General features: G+C 43.3%; 1 protein-coding gene across 1 annotated transcript in view; it reads right to left on the bottom strand.

Moving 5' to 3' along the window:
• Positions 1–2,886: 2,886 nt before the first annotated feature.
• Positions 2,887–13,359, bottom strand: part of nampt2 (nicotinamide phosphoribosyltransferase 2) — a gene marked incomplete at its 5' end in the record, with an annotated part of 47,914 nt that continues 37,441 nt past the window's right edge. The window contains 2 exon segments of the mRNA XM_048606731.1: positions 2,887–3,042; positions 3,992–4,147. Of these exon segments, the coding sequence (XP_048462688.1) occupies positions 2,887–3,042; positions 3,992–4,147 (312 nt within the window).

Below are 13,359 nucleotides of genomic sequence, written 5' to 3'. Positions count from 1 at the left end.
TACTGGCTCCATCCCCGCCTCTTTGACCTGTCTGTCTCCTCTCCACCTACCTTCTCCTTTATCCAACTTCTATCCACCTCCCCCTCTCTCCCTATTTATTTCAGAATCCCCTTCCCCTTCCCCATTTCTGAAGAAGGGTCTCAACCCGAAATGTCAGCTTTCCTGCTCCTCTGATGCTGCTTGGCCTGCTGTGTTCATCCAGCTCTACACCTTGTTATCTCAGATTCTCCAGCATTGGCAGTTCCTACTATCTCTACGTTATTGCCTGACCCTAGGTGCCCTTGAGAAGGTGGTAGTGAGCTGAGTTCTTGAACCACTCCAGTCCCATGTGCTGTAGATAGACTCCCAATGCAGTTTGGGAGGGAATTCCAGGATTTTGACCCAGCAACAGGGAAGGAACTGCAACGTATTTCCAAGTCAGGACAGTGAGTGGCTTGGAAGGGAACTTACAGTAGGTGGTGTTGCCATGTATCTGCTGCCCTTGTCCATCTAGATGGAAGTGGTCATGGATTTGGAAGATGCTGTCTCACGATGTTTGGTGAATTTCTGCAGTGCATCTTGTATAACACACACTGCTGCTGCTGAGTATCAGTGGTAAAGGGAGTGGATGCTTGTGGATATGATACCAATCACGCAGGCTGCTTTGTTCTGGATGGTGTCAAGCTTCTTCTGTGTTGTTGGAGCTGCATCCGTCCAGGCAAGTGGGGAGTATTCCATCACGCTCCTGACTTGTGCCTTGTAGTTGGTGGACAGGCTTTCAGGCGTATGGATGTGAGTTACTTGCTACAGTACTCCCAGCTTCACACCCACTCTTATAGCCACTATGATTATGTGGTGAGTCCGGTTGAGTTTCTGGTAAATGGTAACCCAAGGATGTTGACAATGGGGGCTTCAGTGATGGTAACACTATTGAATGTCAAGGGGCAGTGATTAGATTGTCTGTCATTGGAGATCGTCATTGCCTGGCATTTGTGTGGCGTTGTCAGCCCAAGCCTGGATATTGTCCTGATCTTGTTGCATTTGAACATGGACTGCTTCGGTATCTGACTAATTGCAAATAGTGTTGAACATTTTGCAAACATTAGTGAAAATCCCCACTTCTGACCTTTTAGTGGTGACAAGATAATTGGTGAAGCAACTGAAGATGATTGGGCCTAGGACACTACCTGAGCTGAGGTGATTGACCTCCAACAACCACAACCATCTTCCTATGTACCAGGTATCATTCCAACCAGCGGAGAGTTTGCAAACCCCACCCCCACCCACTACCCTGACTACCTATTGATTCCAGTTTTTCTAAGGCTCCTTAATGTCACACTCCACAAAATGCAGCCTTGATGTTAAGGGCTGGCATTCTCACCTCACTTCTAGAATTCAGGTCTTTGTCCATATTTGACCTAAGGTTATAATAAGGTCAGGAATTGAGTGGCTCTAGCGGAACCCAAATTGGGTGTCACTGAGCTGGTTATTGATGAGCCAATGCAGCTTGATAGCACTGTTGATGATACCTTTCACCACTTTACTGATGATCGAGAGCAGGCTAATGGGGCAGTAATTGCCTGGGGTGGATGATGTCAATGATACACAGGAAGGCAATGTCCTAGTGGTATTATTGCTGGACTGCTAATCCAGAAAGCCAGGTAATTTTTGCTGACCCAGGTTTCAATCCTGCTGCAGCAGATGATGGAATCTGAATTCAATAAATATATGGAATTAAGAGTCTAATGATGAACACGAATCCATTGTCAATTCTCCGAAAAATTCGTATGGTTCACTAATGTCCTTTAGGGAAGGAAACTGCCATCCTTACCTGGTCTGGTCTACATGTGACTTCAGACCCACCGCAAAGTTGTTGACTCTTAACTTCCCTCTGGGATGGGCAATAAATACTGGACTAGGCAGCGATACCTTCATCCCGTGAATGAACAAAAAGATGGGATTATGTATCTAAATCCTGCTGATGGAAGAACAATAGAGGCCTGGCACATTGAGCACTATGAGATGCTGGTGAAAATACCACGTAAGAATCATTCTCCGACCGTAACTGCTTGTACGAAGCCATTGCACTTCTTCCAGCACCACAGCCAGGTTCTCAGACTAGACTCGTAGAGTTGACCTTGCCAGATGGTTGCTCCCCTCCTCTCTCAGGGTTTGCCTTGAAGGACTCCTAGATTCCTGAAGAAACATGCCATCTCTCCTCATTTCCTATCTCTGATATTAATGTCTCAAGTGCCACATCAGAAAATCTAGGAGCCTGATTGTTACTCCATTTGTTATGTATTTGCTTTGATCTGAATCTTCCAAGCAAGTATGCAAGAGCTTTCATACAATGAATGCAACATCCCTTTAACATGTACAAGGTAACCGAAACGTATTCTTGACGTACATCCTGCTGGGACCCCTTTTAAGCATGCAGTCTGTCAACAGCACATTCTACACTGTGTTTCACAATGAAATTATTTCAATTAGAAGTAATATAAAGCCTTTGGCTGGCCTGTCTCATTGTGATAAGGAGATAGGCAACTGCACATCGATATCCCTACACCCCAAAACAGGGCTTCCACAATATTTTCACCCTAACTTTACTAATTATTTTAGCAGTTAATTAAATTGGGACCCTAATTTCTAGAAAGTGCCTATATAGAAAACAACTCATTGCTGAGAACGTTTAAACATTAGAAAGCTATATTATCAAAATGGCATTAAAAACATGTCCCATTTTTAAGACCTGACAGAATATTTTTACTGATGAAATCCTAGAATCTGGTTTCTTCTTTTGAATATCAAACTGTACACTGCTAGTTTTAGCCATTTTCTTTTCAGTAGCCGACAGTACTTTAACCAACGCTTCCAGATGACAGCACAGCTGTGTATTTTGCTCTATTGTTATGAATTGCCTTTTAATTGACTTCCACGAAGCAACTCTACATTTGGCTCGAGATACGACAACTCATCAACCTTCAGCTTCGCATTTGATCGTACCTCTTCAAGTATGTATTTTTGGAGAATATTTCCATTCTCTAAAACAGCAACCAGAAGGTCCTAAAGACGAGTAAAATCATCTTGTTACCCAATTGTCAGAGCGCGATAATATTTTCCCAATTATTTCAAATTCATGTTCTAACTTTTAATGCAAATTCTAGGAAATTCCAATTTGTACTGTAATGTTGGAATCAGTGCATTCCATTTAGAAGGGGAACTTTCTTTAACCAAATCGTGTAGTTTGCATGCTATTCAAACACAAATAGTGCATCTGCACTTCACAGAAATGAAGACTGAGTAAACCTTTTTTGTGCAAGTTTTAAGTATGCCAAAGCTGGGATGTGCATTCTTAGCACCAAGCCATCTTATTGGTACAACAGATAATGTTTAGAAGGGGATTTATTGTGAGAACAGGAGAGACTAATGTGATAAATATATTTCTCCTCCAAGAGACAGAGGTCATCAGAGTTCAGTAAGCCTGGGGTTGGATGCGTTACTTGTCTTGAACGCTGAGTCTTGAGACTTCTATATTCGGCTGCTGTTTTTAAACTTCACACACTAGTTTGTTAACATATTATTACATTGTTTCTGTGTACATAAAAGGTGATATAGAGCAAAAATGTTTATCAATTTTAGGTGACACTACCTTTTGAAACTTAGGAAGACCATTCCCTTGGGTGTGTCAATGGCTGTATGGAGTACCCCAAACAGAAATTTTTGAAACTCACATAAAGTTAAACCTTGTGTAGATTGTGATATACCTGACCTTGAGTTTAGTTTTCAAGAATGCTTGATCAGACTTGCAGATTTGAGCCATCCAAGCAGATAATCAGATTCATCTAAAATATGCTGCCAAATTTTCCTGTCGAAGTGTTGCAGCTGTTAATCTCATTTAATGGCATATAAAGCTTTCCTTTCTCTCCACCCTGCTTACCCATCCCCTTCCCCTTTAGTAAAGCCACCTTTCCAACTCAAAGGATGCAAGAATGGAATTATTAGTTGCTCATACTTCCTCTGGATTCCCTTTCCCTTCTTGTATTGTTTTAATTGTTCCATCTGGATTTCTCCTCAGAGTTAGCTGCCCGCTGTGTGAAGGTTTGATCGGATCAATCACTAACTGTTTATAGACATCCAGTTGATTATAAAACACACAAGCAGTTAAATGCTGAAACAAGAATAGGCATTACTGATTGTCACTTTTGCAATGTATTCACTTAATTAGGGCCTCTTGAGTCTATACGTCTGAGCCAAGAGGTCCCGGTCCAAGTTCTACCTGCTCCAGAGGTGTCACGTAACATCTCTAATAACCAGAAAATATCTGCATGCGCTGAATAAGTGAAAGATTTAAAATTATCACATTTTGTTATTTATTAAAAACGGAAATGTTCCCAAAAACAAACATGATTCATGAAATAACAGTGGATGCTGAGTGAGTACTTAATTGCATGTGCAGATAAAGTTACCTAACTCCTCTGACCTAAATGGTATGGTATTTTTAAAGTGCATCAGGAGAGTTTTTTTGTGCAGTACATAGATAGTCCACCTAGAGATGGGGCAGTGCTTGATTTAGTCATTGAGAATGAAGCCAGTCAAGTGGCTGCAGTTTCAATGGGTGAGCATTTTGGGAATAGTGACCATAACTATGTAGGTTTCAAAGTCATTATGAAAAGGATAGTGTAAAGGTTAAGTGTCCAAATTGGGGGAAGGTCAATTTCAATTCCATTGGACAGTTTGGTAAACATAGACTGAGAGCAGTTATTTGTAGGTAAGTCTTCATTTGGAAAGTGGAGTCTTTTAAAAGCAGTGTGTGAGAATTCAGTGCCAGCATGCTCCTCTAAGAGTCAAGGGCAAGGGCAGCAAGTCCAGAGAATGCTGGGAAAGAAGGTAAAATGCACCAAATACAGGGTAGGCCCTTCAAAAGTATAGAGGGTGTAGGAATTTGCTTAAAAAGGAAATTAGCAGGACAAAGAGGAGCCACAAAATATTTGTGGTGGATGGGATCAAGACAAACCCCAGCGTTTTTAATAAGTACGTTAAGAGTAAGAGGATTACCAGGGAGAGAGTGGGACCTATTAGAGACTGAAGGAATAACTAGTGTGTGGACCCAATGGACATGGGTGAGGTCTGAAACAAATGTTTCTCATCTGTATTCACAAAGGCCAAAGATATTACAGCCAGGGATATCAGTTGGAACAGTGAGTTTCTGGAACACATTAAGATTAATAAAGAGGAGGTATTAGATGTATTAAACAGACATACAGGTGCATAAATCCCCAGGGCCTGATAAGATGTGTCTCAGGCTGCTATCGAGGCATAGGAGGAGATTTCTGCCGCCCTGGTATATATATTTAATCCTTTGCTGGCTGTAGTGAAGTGCCAGATGACTGGAGGATAGCTAATGCAGTATGTTTGTTCAAGAAGGGCAGCAGGGATAGGGCAGGTAATTACAAACCAGTTAGATTGACATTAGTGGTAGGGAAATTTTTGGAAAACATTCTGAAGGACAATCAATATTTGGAAAGGCAGAGATTAATCAGGGATAGTCAGTACAAATTTGTTACAGGGAGATCTTGCCTAACTAATTTAGTTTAGTTTTTTGAAAAGGTGATGAAATGTATTGATAAGGGTAGTGCAGCTGATGTGGTTTTAGTGGACTTCAGTAAGGTCTTTAACAAGGTCCCACATAAAAGGCTGGCCCAGAAGATAAGAGCCCACAGGATTCAAGACAAGTTGGCAAACTGGATTCAAAAAACTGGCTTATAAATAGGAAGTTGGGCAGTTGTTGTTTATGCCCAGTTCTTGTTGAAAATTTGCTTTTTGCAGCTTCATTCTTGCTTTTCATTTTGGGGAAGACCCTAAAACAAACACTCAGCTAACATTCTAAGGAGGTGTGTGGATTTTTTTTTCACACTATTCAGATAGCTATCCGGCCCATGGTATTTCTACTCATGAAAGGCAAACATTAAAAGGAAAATTGGAGTTCTTATTTTCCAAATGTTCAGACACACCAAACCAGGCAATGATAATAGACAACCAGACAATGGGATAATTGACTTTATTAACTGAAGTATAGAGTGTAACAGTAGGAAGATTACATTGAAGCTGTATGAAATATTAGTTCATCTGTTGCTGGAGTACTGTTTGCAGCTCTAATCACTGCACTTACAGAAAGATGTGATTCGATGAGACAATATAGAGATTTACAAGGTGGTTGCCAGGACTGGAAAATTCTAGTTATGAAGAAAGATTGGAGGGACTAAGGTTGTTTTCTTTGGAACAGATAAGATAGGGGTGACCTAATTTAAGTATATAAAATTATAAAAGATTTTAGAAAAAGTGGTTAGCCTTCTTTCCTTTGGTTGATAGAGCCATAACCAGAAGTATAAATTTAGGGAAGGAGATCAGAGGGGATTCGAGGGGAATTTTTTTTTCCCACACAAAGTGGTGATAACCTGGACCTACAGTTCTTGTACAGGCAGAAACCCTTAATGTTTCAAAATGAGGATGGATATTCACTTGAAATTTCAACTTTAACCTACAGTTGAATTGTGGGATTAAGGTTGATGGCGACTTGTCCAACAGCATGGATGATTCTGAGTCTATTCAAATAGAAAGCTCTGGAGTCATTCAAGGCAGTTAAAGTATCTTCACAAACAAGTGCATGTAAATATAAATATGAACCAAAAGATGCAGGTTTTTAATTATCTCTAAATCAGATATGCTGTTTCAAGCATTTAAGGTCATTTTAAAGAACCCACTTTGTGATAGCAATAATTGGTTGTGTATTTTGAAGGACAAAATGGAATACCCACTGTTTGGGTATCATACATGAAAGATTGTTAAAAAAGGAACATGTCCTGCTTTCAACATCCTTCCCCATTGGAAATGCATAATTAGAATGCATTTGCACACTGCTCGCAACTTGTTGACCATAAAATGAATTGGTTGGACAATCAGAAGCAAAAGTATTGTATGCCCAATTTGAAGTCTGCACTGCATAGCCTCGTAAAATGATGCAGAAGACTCTATATATTTCAAAATACTGATGAATTGGAAACCCTTGGAAACGTAGGAGCAGGAGGAGGCCATTTGGCCCTTCAAGCCTGCTCGTCCATTCATCACGATCATGGCTGATCATCTAGCTCAATAGCCTAATCCTGCTCTCCCCCCATAATCTTTGATCTCACTCATCCCAAGTGTTATATCTACCTGCCTCTTGAATACATTCAGTGTTTTGGCATCAATTACTTCCTGTGGTAATGAATTCCACAGGCTCACCACTCTTTGGGTGAAAAAATGCTTCCTCATCTCCATCCTAAATGGTCCACCCCAAATCCTCAGACTGTGACACCTGGTTCTGGACACACCCACCATCAGGAACATCCTCCCTGCATCTACCCTGTTCAGTCCTGTTAGAATTTTATAAGTTTCTATGAGATCCCCCCTCATTCATCTGAACTCCAGCGAAAACAACCCTTACCTCATCAATCTCTCCTCATACGTCAGTCCTACCATCCCCGGAATCAACCTGATAAACCTTCAATTCACTCCCTCGAGAGCAAGAGCATCCTTCCTCTGAAAAGGAGACTAAAACTGCCACAATATTCTAGGTGTGGCCTCACCAAGGCCCTGTACAACTGCAACAACACATCCCTGCTCCTGTACTCGAAACGTCTCGCAATGAAGGCCAACATACCATTTGCCTTCTTTACCACCTGCTGTGTCTGCATGCTTACCTTCAGCGACTGGTGCACAAGGATGCCCAGGTCCCACTGCACACTCCCCTCTCCCAAATTACAGCCATTCAGGTAGGAATCTGCCTTCTTGTTTTTGCTTCCAAAGTGAATAACCTCACATTTATCCAAATTATACTGCATCTGCCATTGATTTGCGCACTCACCCAACCTGTCCAGATCATGACGAACGATCTCTGCATCCTTGTCACAGTTCACCCTTCCACCCAACTTGGTTCCATCTGCAAACTTTGAGATGTTACATTTTGTTCTCTCATCCAAATCATTAATATGTACTCTGAGTAGCTGGGGTCCTGGCACCGATCCCTATGGTAGCCCACTAGTTACTGCCTGCCAATTTGAAAAGAACCCATTAATTCCTATTCTTTCTTTCCTCTCTGCCAATCAGTTTTCTATCCGTCTCAATACACTCCCCCCAGCCCCGTGCACAATAATCTCTCATGCGGGACTTTGTCAAATGCTTTCTGAAAGTCCAAATATGCCACATTGACTGGCTCCCCCTTGTCAACTCTGCTAGTTGCATCTTCATAGAATTCCAACGGATTTGTCAAGCATGATTTCCCCATCATGAATCCACGCTGACGCTGTCTGATCCTGACACTACTATCTAAATGAGCCGCTATAAAGTCCTTGATAATGGATTCAAAAACTTTCCCCACTATCGATATTAGGCCCGCTGATTGATAATTTCCTGTTTTCTTTCTACCTCCCTTATTGAATATTGGAATGACATGAGCTACCTTCCAATCTGCAGGGACTGTTCCAGTGTTTATAGAACCCCGGAAGATAACTACCAACGCGTCCACTGTTCTTACAGCCTCTTCTTTAAGTACTCCGCCTTCAATGCCATCAATTTTCCAAGCACCCCAATTCTCTACTAATATTTATCTCCCTCAATTCTTCCCTCTCACTAAATCTTACATTCTCCAACATTTCTGGTATCTGATTTGTGTCTTCTTTTATGAAGGCAGAACCAAAGTATGTATTCAACTGCTCAGCCATTCCCTTGTCCCCTATTATACATTCCCCCGTTTCTGTCTGTAAGGGACCTACATTTGTCTTTACCAAACTCTTTCTCTTCATGTACCTATAGAAACGTTTGGCATCAGTCTTTATGTTCCCTGCAAGCTTACTTTCGTACTCTATTTTCCCCTTCTTAATCAATCCTTTGGTCTTTCTTTGCTGAATTCTAAACTGCTCCCAATCCTTAGACACTAGTTTTCTTGGCCAATCTGTATGTTTCTTCCTTGGTTCAGAAACTATCTCTAATTTCCTTTGTAAGTCATGGATTGGCCCTCTTACCCATTTTGCTTTTGAGCCAGATAGGAATAAACAGTTGTTGCAGTTCCCCCATGCATTCCTTGAATGTTTGCCATTGCCTATTCACTGTCATCCCTTTAAATAACTCTCCCCAATCTATCAACGCCAATTCACGCCTCATATCTTCGTAGCTTCCTTTATTACGATTCAGCACCCTAGCCTCCGAATCAGCTACCTCACTCTCCATCTTGATAAAAAGTTCTATTATGTTATGGTTGCTCATCCCCCAGGGGTCTCTCACAGCTAGATTGGCAATGAATCCCTTCTCATTACACAGTACCCCGTCTAAAATGGCCTGCTCTCTAGTTGGTTCCTCCACATATTGGTCAAGAAAACCATCCCTTATACACTCCAGGAATTCCTCCTCTATGGCATTGTGGCTAATTCAATTTGCCCAATCTATACGCAGATTAAAATCACTCATGATCAGCGATATTTCCTTGACACATGCATCTCTAATTTCCTGTTTAATGTCATTGCCAACATCACCACTGCAGTTTGGAGGTCTCTATATGGCACCTACAAATGTTTTTTGCTCCTTGATATTTCTCAACTCTACCCATACAGACTCCACATTATCAGAGCTAATATCCTTTCTCACTATTCTGTTAATTTCCTCTTTAAACAGCAATGCCACTCCACTACCATTTCCATTTTGCCCATCCTTTCTAAATACTGAATACTCTGGGACATTCATTTCCCATCCCTGGTCACCCTGCAGCATGTCTTCATAATCCCATTATATTGTATCCGTTTACATCTATCTACGTGATTAGCTCATCCACTTTATTGCAAATGCTCCGCGCTTTAAGGCACAAAGCCTTTAAGTTTGTCCTTTTAACATTGTTTGTCTCACTCTTATTTTTCTCAATAGCCCTGTTTGAATTATGGTTTCTCTGCCTATCACTTTTCTTATTCCCTTTTCTAGCTTTTGTTTCTGTCCTTGCTCCCTTCTTCCCTGACTCTTTACATAGGTTCCCATCCCCCTAGCATATTAGCTTAAACCCTCCCCAACCACTCTAGCAAATTCTTCCCCCTAAGATATCAGTCCCAGTCCTGCCCAGGTATAACCTGTCCAATTTTTAGAGGTCCCACCTTCCCTAGAACCAATCCCAATGCTTCAGTAATCTGAAACCCTCCCCTGACATCACCTTTTCAGCCACCTATTCATGCAATATATTCTGTCATTTCTACTCTGACTGGCATCTGGCACCGGTAGTAATCCTGAGATCACCACCTTTGAGGTCTGATTTTTTAACTTTCTTCCTAGTTCCCTGTATTCTGCTTTTTGGACTTCATCACTTTTTTTAACCTATGTCATTTGTACCAATGTGTACCACGACCACTGGCTGTTCACCATCCCCTTCAGAATGTCCTGTACCCGCTCCAAGACATCCTTAATCCTAGCACCAGGGAGGCAACATACCATCTTGGAGTCTCATTTGCAGCCACAGAAATTGCTGTCTCCTTACAATTGACTTCCCTATAACTATTACCGTGGCACAATTTTTACCCCTCCCCCCTGCAGCAGAACCAACTATGGTGCAACAAGATTGGCTGCTGCTGGTTCCCCCTGAGAGGTCATTCCCCTCAACAGTTTCCAAAACGGTTTATCTGTTTTGCAGGGGAATGTTCACAGGAGACTCCTGTACTACCTGCCTAGCTTTTTGTTGCTCTCTCTGGTGGTCACCCATTCCCTTCAATCCAACTCTGAAACTCGAGCTTCCAGGAGCTGTAGCTGGAGACACTTCCTGCACACATGCTGACCCGAGGGGCTGGAAGTGTCCCCAATAGACCATATGGAGCAAGAAGAGCAAGCCAAGACTTTGAGATCTCCTGCCATGGTTTACCTCTTTAAATTATACCTTGGAGGGTTTGTTAGATTAAATCAAATCCAGTCATCCTTGGCTCTTATTTCCTGGTCCGTATACTACCCTTACAGTGTAGAAGCCAAAAAAAAAGCATGGTGGGGGGAAGAGATAGAGAGAGCAAGCTAGAGAGAAAGAGAAACACTGAAGTAGTGTCTGGGGTGTAATAACACTTGAAAGCAATAGTAACTGCATCAATACAAATCTTTACCCCAACCACCAGTCAGCATCTCCATAAACCTCTGCTGGACACTTATCTTCACTTGAACTCGGAGGGTGTCTGGCTTGAGGTCCTCCTTCTGGTAGTGGTGACTGCACCAATGCAAATCTTCACCACGACTGCCAATCAGCATCTTCACAGCCATTTGCTAGACGATGACCATGCAAAAGCAATCAAAACTCGGTGAAATATTTTATAGCTATCGGTATAACAGATCTGGATTCCATAAGACTACTTAAATGTGCCAGTCTGCTGATATTTCTTTGTAATACCAGTCTAAATACTCAATTTTTTACTGTTGTCTAATCTACTCCTGTTCAACTCGACTCTTTATTTGATATTGTCTTATTACGTGTAACTCAAACCAGCAAGCACTTTTTTTTTGGAGATAGTAGGAACTGCAGATGCTGGAGAATCTGAGATAACAAGGTGTCGAGCTGGGTGAACACAGCAGGCCAAGCAGCATCAGAGGAGCAGGAAGGCTGACGTTTCGGGCCTAGACCCTTCTTCAGAAATGGGGGAGGGGAAGGGGGTTCTGAAATAAATAGGGAGGGAGGGGGAGGTGGATAGAAGATGGATAGAGGAGAAGATAGGTGGAGAGGAGACAGACAGGTCAAAGAGGCGGGGATGGAGCCAGTAAAGCTGAGTGTAGGTGGGGAGTTAGGGAGGGGATAGGTCAGGCAAGGGAGGACGGACAGGTCAAGGGGGCGGGATGAGGCTAGTAGGTAGGAGATGGGGGTGGGGCTTGAGGTGGAAGGAGGGGTAGGTGGGAGGAAGGACAGGTTAGGGAGCCGGGGACAAGCTGGGCTGGTTTTGGGATGTGGTAGGGGGAGGGGAGATTTTGAAGCTTGTGAAGTCCACACTGACACCATTGGGCTGCAGGGTTCCCAAGCGGAATATGAGGTGCTGTTCCTGCAACCTTCGAGTGGCATCGTTGTGGCACTGCAGGAGGCCCAGGATGGACATGTCGTCTGAGGAATGGGAGGGGGAGTTGAAATGGTTCGCGACTGGGTGGTGCAGTTGTTTATTGCGAACCGAGCGTAGGTGTTCCACAAAGCAGTCCCCAAGCCTTCACTTGGTTTCCCCGATGTAGAGGAGGCCACAACGGGAACAGCGGATACAGTATACCACATTAGCAGATGTGCAGGTGAACATCTGCTTGATGTGGAAAGTCTTCTTGGGGCCTGGGATGGGGGTGAGGGGGGAGGTGTAGGGGCAGGTGAGGGACCACTCTCTCCGTGACTCCCTTGTGGAGGGACCACTCTCTCCGTGACTCCCTTGTCCGTTCCACACTCCCCTCCAGCCCCACCACACCCGGCACTTTTCCCTGCAACTAGTTATTCTGACAGGATAACTGATAATGTATTAAATAATGCCATCTCAATAAGAGGATAAAGAGCAGATTCATTTGACTCCAAAGTTCACATTTCTGCTGTATATATCCAATAATATGCTGACTATAACATGTAGCAAGTGACAAAACTAAAAGCGACTGTACTTGTAGAAATGGATGAACACAGCAGGCCAAGCAGCATCAAAGGAGCATAAAGGCTGACGTTTCGGGCCGAGACCCTTCATCAGAAATGGGGGAGGGGAAGAGGGTTCTGAAATAAATAGGGAGAGAGGGGGAGGCGGATAGAAGATGGATAGAGGAGAAGATAGGTGGAGAGGAAACAGACAGGTCGAAGAGGCGGGGATGGATCCAGTAAAGTTGAGTGTAGGTGGGGAGTTAGGGAGGGGATAGGTCAGTCCAGGGAGGACGGACAGGTCAAGGGGGCGGGATGAGGTTAGTAGGTAGGAGATGGGGGTGCGGCTTGAGGTTGGAGGAGGGGATAGGTGGGAGGAAGAACAGGTTAGGGAGGCGGGGACGAGCTGGACTGGTTTTGGGATGTGGTTGGGGGAGGGGAGATTTTGAAGCTTATGAAATCCACATTGATACCATTGGGCTGCAGGGTTCCCAAGCGGAATATGAGTTGCTGTTCCTACAACCTTTGGGTGGCATCGTTGTGGCACTGCAGGAGGCCCAAGATGGACATGTCGTCTGAGGAATGGGAGGGGGAGTTGAAATGGTTTGCGACTGGGAGGTGCAGTTGTTTATTGCGAACCGAGCGTAGGTGTTCTGCAAAGCGGTCCCCGAGCCTCCGCTTGGTTTCCCCGATGTAGAGGATGCCACACCGGGCACAGCGGATGCAGTATACCACATTGGCAGATGTGC

Source organism: Rhincodon typus, chromosome 16 (assembly GCF_021869965.1).
Source record: "Rhincodon typus isolate 14 chromosome 16, sRhiTyp1.1, whole genome shotgun sequence".
In the NCBI taxonomy this organism is placed as follows: Eukaryota; Metazoa; Chordata; class Chondrichthyes; order Orectolobiformes; family Rhincodontidae; genus Rhincodon; species Rhincodon typus.
This window is presented reverse-complemented; position numbering and strand designations above follow the sequence as displayed.